The sequence below is a fragment of the Carettochelys insculpta genome, chromosome 5 (genome assembly GCF_033958435.1).
Source record: "Carettochelys insculpta isolate YL-2023 chromosome 5, ASM3395843v1, whole genome shotgun sequence".
In the NCBI taxonomy this organism is placed as follows: domain Eukaryota; kingdom Metazoa; phylum Chordata; order Testudines; family Carettochelyidae; genus Carettochelys; species Carettochelys insculpta.
Genome location: NC_134141.1, coordinates 103,569,447 through 103,586,238, shown reverse-complemented (window position 1 = coordinate 103,586,238; position 16,792 = coordinate 103,569,447). Strand labels below are relative to the sequence as shown.

The window sequence follows — 16,792 nt, the reverse complement described above, 5'->3', positions numbered from 1 at the left end:
AGACTGAAAACACACGCCAAATGGACATATAGAGAACTCAGAAGTAGAAGCATGAGAACTCCCACCTCAGTGTGAAGGAGCAGCAGGGTGTTCTGACAAAACAATTTTTGGCATACAGAGTTCCTTTGCTGGGAAACCCGCAATCGTCCTATTTAGAACTGAAGACATTCAGGGCAAAATACACCATCGCGATGTAACTGATAAGTGGACAGAGATACTCTGAGAAACGTGAACATGGATTGAAGGATAAATGATAGGTACACAGTTTGAGAAGAAGAAACAATTACCTGTTCACATAACAGATCTTATAAGTGAGTCCATGGCTTGCACTAGAGGCAGCATCCCAGGAACAGATCGTTCTGTTTAAGTCATGGGTGACACATTTCAAATTCTGAGGTGCTCCTGGAAAACCTGAAATTGCAATATTTCTGCAGTCACTCTGCAACAATTTAATGTTCTCAGCCTGATGCTCCATCAGATATACTTATCTTACTGATTACCTCACACTCATTTACAATACTTTAAAACTTCCATTACATAGTTTCAGGCCAAGACATGACCAATGATTCTGGGTGCATTATTTGACTTTAAGAGCATAATAAATGCAGCACAGTTACAGAGCAGGAACATATCAAAAGAGGAAGCAATCTACCAAACAATATCAAACTAAACTTACCTGTCTCCTGACTGCATATTAAGCTCAGCAAATATAAGAAAGCTATAGCTGGGAGACATCGGAGACTTGGATTATCCCACATTCTTTTATCATTTAGTGTTTATGATAGCAGCCTCAAGCAGGAATCAATTTCATCTTCCACATAACCTTGACAGTTCTGAAATCACAAACCAAAACAAATCATCTTTCTAAAATCTTTGACATCCACTGCTACGCAGCAAAAATAGTACTTGTTTTCTATAGATGTATGTTAGTATAAGACCAAAATGCCCAATGTATTACTTGTAACACCTGCAGCAGTTACCTCAAGAAACCCTGATATAAAGTTAATAAACAACATCAAAATCATTCCAAAAATAAATAGAACTGAAAGTGAACATTTCAAATGGGAAATCGCAAAAGTACAGCTAGTCAAAAATGTTAATTTTTCACAGGTGTGGAGAAAGTTCAACACAAGTAAAAAAATTAATGTTTTTGACAAACCAACATTTTATTTTAAAAAGTTAAGTTTTCCATGGAAAGGATATACCTTAGGTAGAAAATTTAGTTTTGCTGACAATCCAGTTTTCCATTGAAAAGCAGTTTTGGTCCAAATAAATAAATAAATAGCGCTACACAGAAGCCTTTTACACAGAAAAAAGAATCACCGCAAGAGACACCAACATACTGAGACACTGCCAACCTTCACCTAACTATTTAGAGTACCCTAACATTGTTGTAGAAAGGAAGTTCTCATAAAATAGCCAAATTCTGACACAGATGTCATCACTACTGCTTGAACTGAACCAGACAAGCACTGCTGCACTCTTCTTATACGCACTCTTCTTATACGCAAGTGCAGCCCACACTGAAGCATTTAAATAGTAAACCACCAAAAGCACTAATGGTTGGGATTTTTGTTGATCTGAAGAAGTATAGAAAAGGTAACTTATAAAGAAAGCCAATGATAAGATGCAGTTCTCTGAAGAATAGGCACAAGGTAAAAAAAAAAAAAACAAACATAGTTGTCACTTAGAATCATAGAATCAAAGAGCTGGAAGGGACCTCAAGAGGTCTTCAAGTCCAGCCCCCTGCCCCAAGAAAGACCAACCCCAACTAAGTCACCCCAGCCATGACTATGTCAAGCCGGAACTGAAAAACCTGCAGTGTTTCTTTGAAACTGTCTGTTAGCCTCCTAAAGGTCAAATCTATCTACACTTTTGGCTGTACAAGTGAATATGTTATTTTAAGACTTGTGGATTGAGGGTTTTACCAAGTGATCTTTTCAATATCTGGCAGCTTCTATGGAGTAAACTTTGTTTGACCTTTATTTGTGTTTAACAATTAGCCTCTGTCAATTTTTTCTCCTAAACAGGAAGTTGGGCAAAGCTTACCCCCAACACTCGCCCTGCACCATTTGTACACACAGATTCATTTTCTCATCAATGCTGGAAAGATCTGAAAACAAAAGATTTAATACACTTATAAACTGCATTACTGCAGTACAGTACATCACCTTATTATACTGAAGGAGCATAAACATTAGATGAGAAAAACCTAAGCATGTAATCCAACCAGTCTATGTCCCTGCAAATCCAAAACAGTTCCTTACAATCCATTTACTAATATTCTGTCCAGAATACTTCACGTCCCCAATGACAAAGTTTCAGTTCTCGCCTTTGAGCACTACTTCTCAAACCGTGGGAACCAGGAAGGTTGGAGATGAGTTGAGGGCCCAGGACAAAAGAGAGACTTCTGTACGCATTGGGTTGGAGGCACAGAGTAAGACCACCCCATTCATCCCACAGTACTGTCTCCTATCCCCAACGGGCGAGAAGAGATCTCTGTTCCAGGCATCCGGACACACCTGGGCACCAAGGATCTCTCATCACAAGTGGTCAGGCCAGAACTGATTAGTGCTGGGACACCATGTGTCAGGTCACAATGCCACTCACTCATATTTGGCCCAGCCACTCCTCCATCATGCCAGGGGACAAGCTAAGTAGCATGGTCACTTCATGTGCTACATCACAACACCCAGAGCCCAAAGCTGGGTGCCTCCCTGTGGGATAGGAGCTGCCAATGAGGACTGAGTGTTGGGTGGAGTCACTCTACAAACATCCCTCCCTCTGCACCAAGCCAGGAGCAGGGTCTGATACCATGGCAGACATGCTGCTGCAGGTGATTGCCACCTCTTTGTGCCACTTAAGGAGCACCAGAGGATGACACTCCATCCTACACACATGCACTCCAAAGCCCTGACTCCTGAACCGCATCACAACACCAGCCCCCTTTCCCTGACTCCTGTACACCAGACACACCTGTACCCTGTCCTGAGCCCCTTTGCAACTCCACCCCACACTTACATTTCTTACAGGTACTGTGGCATGGGAATCCCCCAAACTCTGCCCCGAGCATCCCCCAAGGGGTTATGAGATGACAGTAGCTGTAAGATACTGAAGTTACCTTCACCACTGAGTAGCATATAACTCAATAGCATTCATTATGACATACTTTTTGACAGATTTCCACACACTTTTTAGGGCTTATGTCCCACCCTCTGACTCCATTTCCATTCCTGTTGAGGTAAGACACCGTCAGCTATTTTGAAAAAAAGGAAATGATTTGTTTTTTCTATTTGGCTGGGGAAACATGGTGTGTTTGTGCTTTGATACAAATAAAGAAGGAAAAAGTATGAAAGAACCAGGATTAGTTATGAAAGAGTTTGGTGAGATTTAGCAGCCAGCTATTTTGAAACAAAAAAGTTATTTTTATGTTTGGAAAGAGGAATGATTTAAGAAATTGAGAGTATGAAAGAGTCCTTCAAAAAAGTTTTTTTAAAAATAAAGATTTTTCATTAGTTTAGAGAAAAATATTAAAGAACAGAGGAAAACTGTTTAGTGACAGTGACGTTTACTGTAAAGTTCAGTAAGTGCATGGTAATGTGGGATTTAAAAGGCTAAAAATTTAGAGAGGCATTAAAGAACAGAAATATTGTGTCTCTCTCAGTGGAGTTTCTCTGTAAAGATGAGGAAACACCACAAAAAGATGACAACCGGTGCATTTTTAAAAGGTGTAAAATATTAAAAATAAAGGTAGGTGTAGAAAAGAGCATTTAAAAGAATTATTTTGAAACATTAAAAGAGCAGATGGAAGAAAGACATTTAAATAGGGCACAGGACAGACTTTTGCAAATGGCAGAAATAGGCAGCACGTGGCTAAAGGAGAAAAAAACTGAATAGAGAAAAGCAGAAGGGAACTGAAGGAGAAAGGGAGAAGGAATTTACCCCAGAGGCTGTCCCTGGAGATAGGCAGAGCTCCAAAGGCTCAGACGCCCCATAGGATATTTATCCCCACCTCTGGGCTTGACCAATCCAAACCTGTTTTACAGCTGCATCATAGAATACATTTTCCTGAACCAATCCTCTGCTCCCAAGATTTTTAAAGAGCTGCCTCCCTCTACTATCCTCACCTCATCTCTGTTAACTGTCACATTCTTATCTTAAAAACAAGCCCCACCAGCATCTTTCCTACTGTTGAGCATTTTTGCATATTTGTTTCAATTTTAAAAATAGCCTTGAAAAACAAAGGGTAACAAATAGTTTAAAAAGTTTCTCCTTATTTCCTAATTTGAAGGAGCAAGCTATTGTAGGAATGCCACATCAGTAAAAACAGCCCCTTTGAGCCAGCGGATCAGAGATAAGGCGGTAGATTTCTCCTACCACCTTTTAATAAATGCAGGTGAAAGCTATATTAGACTTTCATTCACTCAAAATTTAACTTGTATTTCATAAACCCTTTAAAAGACAATCTTACCTGAAGACATCTCCATTTAACAATGTTGTGGGTGTTTTTCAGTTGAAAAAGGGCATTCAGGAACACCTCAGATTTAAAACCACAGGTTTATATCCTACAGCATTGTTTTTTTTAATAGAATAAGAATTTTCATGTCAATTTTTTAAAATCTGCAATATAATGAAACACTGCATCTTCAGCAAGTGTTAAAAGGGGTGGGAGTTGGTGAGGGGAGAGCTGGTGATTCTTCAGACAGCCAATTTCTGAGCTGCACGCAGTCATAAAGCAGTGTGTTTTGTCTTTTACTGGTTTTTCTGTATGCTAACACTGAAGCACGTAAGTAAAAGTGCTAAACATATTTCTTTAGATAGGCTTGTCTTTCAAAGTGTTTATTGCTTTACAAAACTTAATACAGTAAACTCTTCCATACCTAGCATTCTATCATCCAGAACTCTCAAATAACCAGCATTTTCGCCATAAGCAAACTTTAGTCCATAAGTACAGTATAGTGAAAGTAAATACACATAAATATAGCAAACGAAGTATAAGTTTACAGTGCACAATACTACTGTCCTTGGTAAATAAAGTACTCTTCACACATTTTTTGTTTGTTTCTTAATATCTAATCTTGCTTTTCTTCAGTGTTATACATTGCTAGGTACACCTCTCTATTATCCAGAATATTTGAATATCCAATAACCTCCCCATCTCATTTACTGCATAACTTTCACTTGTATTTGTTAAAAAGCAAACTTCTTTTGTCTGATCTACTGGTTTACAGAATAAGGGGAATATAAATTAGTTGTTACTAACTAAAACCCATGGTTACTAACTAAAACCTAAGGTTTTAAACCCCAATTGTTTCTATATGCTCATTTTTTTTAAACTGAAACAGTCCTACAAACATGTTAGGTGGAGGAATATTTCTTCAGATAGGTTTGTCTTTTAGGCTGTTGATAAAACACAGCTTATATTGCCAGTACATGAAAGCTTAATATAGCTTTCTCCCCTATTTGTTAAAAAGTGGCAGGGAAACAGCCTTCTTATCTCTGATCCACTGGCTCAGAGGCTGTTTTTAGTAATGTGGCACTGCTACACAAGTATGCTACCGCAAACATCTTCCCTAAAATCACAGAGGAAGGCTTGCATCACTGTATATTGCTTTTATAAGCAGGTTGTGAATGTTTTTAAACCTGGGATGCTTCTGTTTATTGAAACACACATGTAAATTTGCTAAATGAATGAGTGACACTTCAGGTCAGCTCATCTTTTACAGTGTTCCTTTACAAATCTTACTTCACCTTTCACTTGTATTTTTTAAAAAGTGGGGGAACAAACAAACTTCTGTAAGGTCTATGCCACATCAGAATTTCATGTTCAGTGCCTTGCTACTTGGTTTGTTCATATTATTTTGTAAGTAGAAAGACATTTTAATTACTTCTCTGCAAATTCAACTTAGCACACATGACCCCCATTTTTTTTTTCAAATATGCATGAAAAGCTGCCGATCCACTTTTGGGAACCAAGTGCTTGATCAGCATGGCTATGTATATCCAGCTCATTACTGTGCATATACAAACTCCCGAGTTATTTCATCATTGGGCATTTTTGTTTTGTAAAAATAAAAAAAAATTAAATAAAAACTCCAAAACACTGAGGTTTGGCCTTCAAACTACTTGACAGTGGCCTTTCAGGTAGCAGCACTGAAAAAGTAAGAAATGCAGGCTATGCAGAACTCACTGAAAATCAGGGAGAGTTTTGCCATTGAAGGTAATGGAATCAAGTTTTGGTCCTGTATACAACTACAGTAAAATTCTTTTAGTCCAGCACATCTGGGACAAGACAGATGCTGGATTACCACATTTTCCAGACTGTTGGATGTCACCATAACCCCCACACCCTAGTTCAGCTCCTGCCCTTGTTGCAGCTCAGCACTCTCACACCCAGCTGCAGCTCACCACCCCTGTGCATCTCCAGCTTCTTCACCACCCCCACGGGCTATACAGTGCCACTTGCACGCCCACTGGTGGAGGAAAACAGGTGTGCGCGTACCTGCCACCACTGCCACCCAATAAGGGGGGCCCCCAGAGGCTCAGTGTGCCTTGGGCTGGCACCATGGTGCTGGGGACAGCGGCTCCATAGGCTGCTTCACTGTGTGGCTAATAGATGACTGAGAGCCGGGCCCTGCCCTGCATTCACAGGGCTGAGGCGGCAAGCAGGGGCCAGGCCACACGGTCGGTGTTCGCCAAGGAGGGGCAGAGGGGGCTGGTGTGTGCTGCACTGACGGGGGTCAGAGCCTGGGTAGGGCCTGGGCGCCACAGGCTGGGTCCAGCTAAGGCCACGCTTGTAACCCAGCAGCAGGTGGTGGCTACCTCCATTCCCGCACACCCCAGGCTGTTCCGGTCTTCACATGTCAACCCCTGTGCACGGGGAGAGAGGGCAAAATGGGCAGCGCTGTCGAGCCAGCTTCTTCACCACCACCCTTGCGCTCCTCCAGCTTCTTCACTCCTCCCGCAACGGGGCACTACACATGCCAGACCACCAGGACTTTCGACCATCACTGGCCAGATTAAAGGAATTTTACTGTATATACTATTGCGCCAAACCTCTCTGTTTCACTGTGGCAAGGACTGAAGTTCTGACATCACTCAGTACTATGACAACAGCATGTTTATACCTTGGAGGAAACACTCTTGTCCCTTATGTATTGTTGCTACAAGCAGGTGTAAGAATGTCATTTACTAAACTACTCTGCTGTGCAAAGTTGCAAAACAACATGTTAGCAGAGGCACACGAGAAGTTCAAACAAAACTAGGCAATCCTAAATTTTGTCAAAACAGTTTGTTTCCAAGTCAGTGAGGCACTAAAACAATGAACAAAAGAAACATATGCAGATATAGGCAGATTATTAAAAGCATATTTTGTTAAAAATAATTCACTACATAAAAAAGTAGATTCATTGGCTCTTGCCAGTTCTTCAGTAAACTATAAAATGTACTACTAGAAGAGTCACATGCTGTAATTAAACGTGATTTGTCAGAAAATAAATCCAGTTTTGTAGGTTTCCACTACAAAATACAAAAACGGAGAGGTCTTTCTTTCTTTTTCATAAAAGATGCCTCCAGTCTCCTAAGGCAAATTTATTGAGTGTTAGAAGGTCCTTCATTATCGGAATTGAATACATTTATTTTAAAAGAACCACACAGCAAATTCTTAAATCTCCACAGAACCATAAACGGTTTAGCTTACACATGCACCTAAACAATTATCTTACCAGTTAGTTAAATAAAACCAAAATTTTACCTGGTGCTTCTCTGAATATGCCAGTAGTAACACAGGCTTTAAGTAAAGGGGATCTTTACAAGAACATACAGGTTGACCCGCTCTTGTCCAGCACCCTTGGGACCTGACCCCATGCTGGACAAGAAAATTTTCTGGACAATGTGAGGTCAATATTTTCTAGCAGCACTACCAACACTTTCACTGCTTACTTGACTCTTAGAAGACATTGAAGGGTAAATTACAGCTAAATAACAGCACAGAATACAGAAAGCCAGGACTGGTGGCTGGAAACAAACTTTATGGGACCACAGGAAACTTGGCCACACCCAAGATAAATTGTCTTCTGGCTAATACCATGCCGGATTACGGATGTTGCCAGACAAGAGAGTTCTGGATTAGAGAGGTTCAAACTGTAGTAGATTCATTTCCACGGATTTTCAGAAGCCCATCTTCTACTTTAAACATAAACAGGAAAAGAACTCTGCTAAACAATGGTATTAAGACTACATGCCCACAGGCATATTTCTGCACTCTCTAAAATTACACCGTTTCTAGGGTAGGAATGTAGCAGCCATTCTTGCAGTACATAAATGTTCAAACTGTGAAAAGAACTAAGATCTTCTCCACTAGTGGCTTTTATTCCATACACCTAGACAGACTTTTGCTGTAATCCTCTCATGCAGACATCATACACGTGGAAGGTTCAGTTGTTTCCCTGCATATCATAATAGACTGATTCTAATAAGCAGCATGGGTGAAGTTATGATAACTACAGTTAGGATCTGATGCTGAAACACCTAAATCAGTAAGAGCTGATCCTTGCTGAACAGGGAACATCCTCGAAAGAGCCATTAATAATTTAATAAAACAGATAATTAGAGAAGAGTAACTTGTACAGATATTTTTGATACATTCATCCCAGACGTCCATGGGGAGTGCTGGTAAAACGTCAGAAAGAGAAATGTGGAAAGCATTCCTGGGACGATGCAGGATGCTTAGTAGTACATTTATGAGATACCTGAATTGTGCTTTACGACTACCTTACTATGGGGGAACAGGCTTTTGAATTTTCTCAGCTCATCACAAGACCTTTAAACACATACCCTTGTCAGTATGACCCTGCATCCCACCCCAACCCTAAGCCCCCTCCCAGAACCTGCCACCCAAACCTCCTCCTGCACCTCAGTCCCATCCATGCCCCCACAAAGTCCGTACCACCAGCCAGCGCACCCCCGCAACCACAACCACAACCTGCTGCCCCAGCCCTGAGCCCCCTCCTGCAACCCAAACTCCTCACCCCAAGCCCCAACCAGAGCCCACGCCCCAGCTGGAGCCCTCACCTCCTCCCCCACCTCACCCTCTCCAGGCCTCCACTCCATCCCTCATAAAGGTGCATATGGCCTCCAGCTGATGTTTTCTATACGTGGATAGCCCCTGACAGACTAGGTGATCATACTGGTGCCTTCTAGCTACAAATCTCTAAACTAGAGTACACAAAGCTTATATTTTTAATGTTTCATTAACTGAACAAAAACTGTGTTTATCATAAGCAGATAAAGAGGAACAGTGAAAACAACACAGAAACCTTGGAGAAAACTTTCTGATTACAGGAAGATGCCATGAGGCCAAGAAACTGGTGAAGGGGCGGTTTCAAAGGTATGGCAAATCTGTTCTATAATGATGTATGAAACCTGTGAAAGCTATTCAATATTTTTTTTTCTTTCCCCTAAGGCTTAGGCGTCACTGGATTAAATTTAGCACCAAGACAACCAACTGAAGGTGGAAAAGACTGTTGTGGAAAGCAATTAGACAGAATGGCAGTGAAGGTCTAAATGATAATTGAGATTCATGTAGCATTTGATCCTTAGAAGTACTCTGTAACCCCAGCTTACAATTCAGCCAAAGGGAAATGCAGGCACTGGGTCATCTCAGGCAAATAAAGTAAGATTTGGGGTCTAGTCAAGGGCAAGAGGGATGAAATAAATGTTCTCTTTTTCATTTAATGGAGTTGTGCATTTCTGAAACTAAAACTATTAATTAGCCACCAAAATAAGAATACCACTAACTCCAGTGAAAAGATGGAAGCATCAGATTACATATCCTAGTACTGCACGATGCACAGACAAAAAGCTTACAAAAATTTCCCCTCATCACAAGTCCATGCCAGAAGTATGCATTTCTGGGAAACAAAAACACGCTGCCAAAACAGTTGACAGTAAAGATAATAGTAACAGAAACAGAAGATTAACTGTTTTCCTTTAAGAATAGGCTTTGCTGACCTTCCAACTTTCTGTCCTTGGCTTTCAAACTAATTGATGTGATACAGAATGAAAGTACAATTAATTATCATACCAATGTTTTTCTTGGCTTTTCTTCAATGGACTATATTCTTTCCCAAAGAAATTACCCAACTTAAGGCACAAATGTCTCCTTAGTCACCTAAAACATAGGCTTTCTATCTGTGTTCTGTATTATGATGGCATTCCAGATTACTAAAAAGTGGGACTTGAAGAACTAAGTGAACAGTTTGTGAAGAAGAAATCAGTCCCATTGGGGAATTTTGCTTCCACCCAGTTCCATGGAATCAATTTTGGGACTGGTCTGTTAATCATCTTGGAAGGCAGATTCACAGAGTGAAACGATTCAGATTAGAATTTACTCGTGCACATGTTCTTTGGTCATCTGCAAAGATGGAAGAGGATGTCCTGGCAAAGTCAAGGAAGAATGCAGGACAGTTTGCCCAAATATTGTATTAAAATGTGTAGGAGAGTGCTTGGGCAACTCCTTGAACACTCTGCAGTTAACACTTCTTATAAGTGCACAGTAAAAGCAGCTCGGAGGACATGAGAGAGGTACCACAGCAGTGATTTGTCGTGAACACTATTTATTGATGGATACTTTTCAAATGAGCAATCATCTAGTCTTGCCTGCAGAAACAATCTGCTGTGGGGATACCCATGATTTTAAGGTGCACATTCTGTCAGGAAAACAAGTCTACTGAAGGACTTTCACAAACGTTTGTTGTTGGTTTAAGTCTGCTTCCACTAAACTCAACATTTGAACCATTATTCACATGGAAAAACTAAAGCCCAGAGGGTGAAATATTCAAAGTCAGCAAGTCTGTTGGAGCAAGGAAGAGAATCCTAATATCTAATGATCAAAGTGGAAGTATCTTTGTTTTTCAGTTTTGTAATGTTTGATGTTTTAGACCAGTGGTCCCCAAAATGTGGGGCATGCCCCCTCGAGGACAACGGAGCAGCATGAGGGAGGAGTCACAGCAGGACCCAGACCAGCACCCACAAGGTGTGGGGAAGCTACATTACCTAGCCCAAATCCAGTCCCCACCAAAGCGCTACTCTCTTCCTAGCCCACCTTGGCCCACACGTCCACTCTGCTCCAAGGCCAGCTCCACCTTCAGCCCAATCATCTTTGCTGAGTGCGGAGGTGGTGACAGGAAGTTTGGGCAGCAATATTTTAGACTATATATAAACTGCTTCTGTTTGTTGCTTTACTTTGAGAGGTCATTCATGAGTGAACAGCACAAAGAATTTCACAGAGGTGAAAGGGGTTTAGAGTCTTGTTGAGTCATATGAAAAAAAATCCTAATTTTTGTTTCCCTTTCCATGCTCTCTACCCACCTACCCTTCAGGTGCAAGCTTCACAAAGCAGGGCAAAGAATTCATCCCACTGTGGCCAATATAGCAAAATAAAAATGGAGTATGAAACTACTGTTGTGCCTCTTTTTCTTCAGAAAAAAAAGAACATATGCAGGAAAAACAGGAACCAAAATTGTTTAATCAAAGTGTTGATTACATTGCTGAAGGCATTTGGGATTAAGATAATGGCATGAAATTCCCCTAATCTGCTTGTGTGCAACAACAGGACAGGAAACTTAGAAGAAACCTGAAAAATGTAACAGTACTGTAAGAGTCAGACTGAGAGGAAAAGGGATGTTACAAACTAAATAAGATCAAAAGCCGTAACTAGCAAGCAACCCAGCTGAAAGGGTAAGGGAGAAGGAGATGCCCAGAAATGGAAGGTTTGGATATAGTGAATTAATATTACCCTACGATGAGCCTACTTTGGAATCTTTTACAGAACTTAAGGCCAGATAAATTTTGCATAACGTTTGTGTAATTTTACCTGGCTCACCATGCTATTCTTAATAAATCTCATATTATGTTAAAACAGACCCCTGAGTTGGGGCGTTAAACTGAGACGCCTTTCTCATAACGTGTTCCAACATTGCTACCCACAGCGGGCCTGTTACTGTAGACTCCTACCATTTAAACCTCTGACAGCAAGATTTTACAAAGGACAGAGGACTTTCAATGGGAGTTGAATCTTAATCTTGAATCGGAAATCTCAGATTGTGCTATCTAGATTTGTTCCATGCAGGTAGTTAAAACACAAGCATGCCCATCATTGCTACACTTGCAAGAGCAGCAAGAAGGGAAAAAACCTAGTAGAGACTGGAAAGTTCAAGCAGACAATCCCAAGGAGGTGAACCAATCTTCACACTATCACACAAGATAAGAATCTTTGGACAGAAGAGAAGAGATTCCTCTCTCACAGGGCACATCATTTCCAGAACTGCAGATGTGTGGTACCTACTCTTCTAAGTGAAAACTGAATTTAAGGGGCTGAAAGTACTCAATCAGCTAAGTATTATTTTCAAGCCTTGAAGCTCAATAAACCATCTTGTGGAAGCTATTCTAATTGATGAACCATAGTCACTACCAATAGTTCACAAAATTTTAACTGGTTTGAGCAAAAAAATTTGACACCTACTGTAAATGACAAGTCAATAATATCTTAAGGTGAAGGACTCTACTCTTTTATCTCTGTGAATCTGAAAAGTTATGCAAGCTTCTTTACCACCCTGGAATTCAGTGAACTACTACATCTCCTTGAATTCTTGAACTGTGCAGCATATTAATTGAACAAGGCCACTGACCACAGACACAATTCCAGGATCACTCAGGATATCTAATATCCACTACAGTTGCACCTACACTAGCAAGTTCTTTCAAAAGAAAACAGGTGTAGATGCTCCGTAGGCCCTTTTTTTCCAAAAGAGCAGTCCTCATGTGGCCTGATTTTTCAATCCCTGGCCCATTCTTCTGAAAGAGTGAGGGCTGTGTAAACGCTCTCTTTCAAAAGAGCAGATCACTCTTTTGATCCGCTTTTGTAAATGTGGACACTCTCTTTTGAAAGACGTTCCTTCAGAAGAGATCTTCTGGAAGGGCTTCTTTCAAAAGATCTCTAGTGTAAAAGTAGCTTACATGTGCAGCACTTTGTTTCTATGGGCTTATCTACACTACCATGGAAGACTGACCCGCTTTGGGTCAATCTCCCGGGGTTTGATTTCATGTCTAGTCTGGGTGCACTAAATCAAACTCTCAGTATTTGCAGTTGACCCCGTACTCCTCACAAGACGCAAGGAGTTCGAGAAACTCTCCCATCGACCTTCCATTGTACAGACAGGCAAGTTAGTCAAGCACAGATTGATTTTAGCGACGCAATTGGCAGAGCTAGAATTGCACATGTGGTCGACTTTCTTGGTCTACTATAAACATATCTCATGCTATAAAAAAAGTGTAACTGAGGCACAGAACATTGTCAAAATCTACCAAATAAAGTTTGCAATGTGATTCTGTTATTCTGCAACAGAGTGTTGCTCAAATAATAATCATAATTGTAAGTGGCTCCCATGATGGCAGGGTGACCTAGTGGCTAGACCCCTTGTGGAGCCTAGAGGCCTGGGGTGTAGGTCTGCAGCCCACCCCTAAAGCCTCTAGTCTTAGTTTGGGGCGTTGCCCCAAGACTGTAGCTTCTCCTCTGTAGGGGGTAGGGTTTTGTGGGGTTCTCCCCCTCTCTGCCTAGGGAAGGGTTTGGAGGCTTCTTCCTCCAGCGTCCGACATAGTAGCAGCTCTCACTCAGGCAATGCATGTGCAAAAGCCAGTTCCTGCCTCTTGGTTGGTCAGCCCTGAACTGGGCTGGCTTCTCCTCTTTCATACCGCCTCCAAGCTTGACACCGGCTGCAGGTGAACCAGTGTGAGGCTAATTGGGCAAAGAGGCTTTGTTTAACCCCTGCCTTGCCCAGCTTTCTTCTGGCTCCCTTACAGTAATAACAGAACTCAGTACAACTTTCATAAGACCAACATTTTCAGAACAGGAATACTGTCAATGGTGCTCTACTAAATGTCACAGCGGGCGGGTCCATCAATGGTTATTAGCCAAAATGGTCAGGGAAGTAACCCTATGCTCCATATGTCCCTAAGCCTCCAACTGTCAGAATCGCAGAGTGTATGACAATGAAAAGGTCACTCAGTTTCTCTGTTGATTTCTTCAGAAGCATCTGGTACTGGCCACTGCTGAAATACAGAATTCTAGGGTGGATGGACCCAGCATGGTCACTTACATTATCCTAATTCAAAAAAGGGTGGATGAATATTTAAAAAAAAAAACCAAAAAAAAACTTATTGAATGAAAACTTTACTGAATGAAATGTCAAACTCTTTCGTACTTTGTGGCCTTTGACCTTACTGGCAAAACAGAACAACATATTTATTATGAGATAGCAGCACATTGTAGGTCCATGACACAGCTGCAATTCAAGCTAATGCAAAGGACAATGAACTGAAATTGGGATCATATATTAAAGAACCTGCAACTCTCAATACCGTACAGTTAAGCTTTGTGCTTTACTGGAAAAACTTCACAGCTACAAAGGAGAACACAGGTCTATCAAAAATCAGCACACCTGTTAAAATAAGCCTTCTGAATGCAAAGAAAAAAAAACATGGCTGGTGATGTTTCCAAAATTAAACCATAAGATTATTGGAGAATTTGATTTCCTATTGAGATCAATATTGTCTATAAGTTAAGTGCTCGGGCAACCATCAAGGAGAGATTCAGGTGCCACGCAGCTGATTAGCAGAACGCCCATAACTGGCAGAAGCAATTCTAATGTTGGTGCACATTCAAACCTGCCTCCGTGCACATTACAAAAATGTATTCTGCCCATGAATGGAAAACATTAGAGGGAACACTGATGGTGACACAGATATAAGAATCACATGTGGAGTTACACAATCATTATTATAGTAATAAAATGATACATTATCAAGAAATATTTGTCTGCACATATTTCTCTCATTAACACATCTTTCAACGTGGAGCTTGAGTTTCCCTCGGTGTCCCTAATTACCAACCACCAAAGGACATCTGGAATCACCACACTTCTTGGGTTCTCAAAGAAAGACTCTAAAATTCTGAGCCAGACATTGGCTATTGAGTCATGAAGAAGTAAACAAAGAAGTTAAGCCACCATAACAACTAATTGTCATGACTTCCAGACTAACCTCCAATGAAAGAAGTTGCATCTATGACAACATTTTAACAGGTCAGTCAAGACCGGGGAAGGACATGAGGGAACAGAAACTAGCAGGTTAAGAATTCTTTCACTCTCATACATCATCTACTAGCCCAGTTCTGAGAAAGCAGTGAGGTAAATTGTGAGAGCCACTAAATAACAAGAAAAACGAAGCTCCAAGCTACAGAAAGATAGCAAAGTGGGAATTAACTCCTCTCGACACAAAAAAGAAAAAACAAATCCACAACCTTAGACTTCACACAAAGACATCCACTTAAGGAGAACCCTCCTCCTAAAGCAAGCATTAGGAGAGAAGAGTGCATTCAATTCGCACCTTATAGCAAACATGTGAAATGAAGTCCATCTTGCAGCCCTGCAAACTCCTCCTTCCACAAATACCATGTGAGGCTCAACTGAACTTTCATAGAGTCAGTTCCAGAACAAATCACTCTTTTCAGTGTAAGGGTCTGAGATTAAATGCAGTATAGTAACAGTAGACTTAGCCCTCCTACCTCAACTTCTGCACTGAGCTAATAGCCTATGAATAGCCCCTTAGTCTTCTAACTTTTTTTAGCCTTCTGGCAATTCAAAAGAGCTTAGATAAAAACACGTATACAAGAACTCCAAAAATTCCATCAATGATTAAAACTTACCAAACCAAACACAAATCTCAACACGCTCACTATTTCTTCTGAGTTTTATGACATAACCATTTTCAGCAAGATGGTTTTGTTTCACTCTTTCCCTTCCTCCTGCTGGCAATAACATTTTTTTCACATTAGAAATTCAGGTGTTGTGAGCCGATGCCCAGCTGCCAGCTAAAGGTCTGGTGGGGCAAAGGGGGTGAAGCCACACCAGCAGCTACGCTAAGCAGCCAGGGCAGGCTGGGTTCTTTGGTTTGTGTTTAGTTCGGGTACAGCAGCAAGAGGAAAATTACACTTAGAGAGGCTCTAACAGTTACTTTCTATTTATACAAAGATAGAAACAATTTAACTAAGATGAATGATTAAAGTACAAGTTAGTACTCGTGGTTTCTAAAGGGGAAACAACACAATTTAACTTAAGAAAAGTTTTAGACAAACTAGCTAGCTTAAACTAATACAATTAATGTGTACACAAGAAAGGCACGTTGCAGGTGTGATTTTCACCCCTGCCTCTTAGACCTGGTGGAACCAGAGTCTTTCCCTCAATTCCTATAGGAAAGAAGTGTAATACAGGTGTAATTCTTACCCCTGCCTCCTAGATCCAGTGTGACCCAGAATCTCTCTCTCAATCCCTCGGGAAGAAGTAGATACGAACCAGGCGTCCCCAGTCTCGGGAGTTAATTCCAGACCTGGCCAGCAGGTGTAGGTGATTGAAACTCAAAGGGGGGTGAGCTGCCAAGCCCCTTTATACACCTTTTGTCACGTAGGCTTCTTCCTGGTCTCAAGTGGCCAATCGGGAGGAATGTGTTTGAACCCCAGGTTTCCCAGGGAAGGTGCAAGGCTCAATTTGCACCTGTGAATTGTGGACAATTGGGCACCTTTGGAGGTGATGGGTGGAGATTCCCCATTCTTCCTGGGGAAGTGATCAGGCATATCAATTATCGAGATCAGCCAGAAGGGCGGCCATTATCTAGCCCATTCACTGTCTGGTTTTTGTGTATAGTAGAGAGGCTGGGCGAGACAGCACACCTGCGTTCC

The 16,792-nt window shown here is 41.2% G+C and overlaps 1 protein-coding gene across 5 annotated transcripts in view; it reads right to left on the bottom strand.

Annotated features, from left to right (window-relative positions):
* LIFR (LIF receptor subunit alpha) overlaps positions 1-16,792 on the bottom strand; it is a 94,842-nt gene that overhangs the window by 58,374 nt on the left and 19,676 nt on the right. For 3 of the 5 annotated variants that reach the window (XM_074995631.1, XM_074995635.1, XM_074995634.1), the window contains exons 2-3: positions 677-833; positions 288-411 (exon numbers count right to left, since the gene is read on the bottom strand). In XM_074995631.1, the coding sequence (XP_074851732.1) occupies positions 288-411; positions 677-758 (206 nt within the window). In that variant the 5' untranslated portion in view covers positions 759-833. Of the gene's footprint in view, positions 1-287; positions 412-676; positions 834-1,205; positions 1,397-15,444; positions 15,583-16,792 lie in introns of those variants that run through there. The other 2 variants (XM_074995632.1, XM_074995633.1) reach the window with 2 other exon arrangements.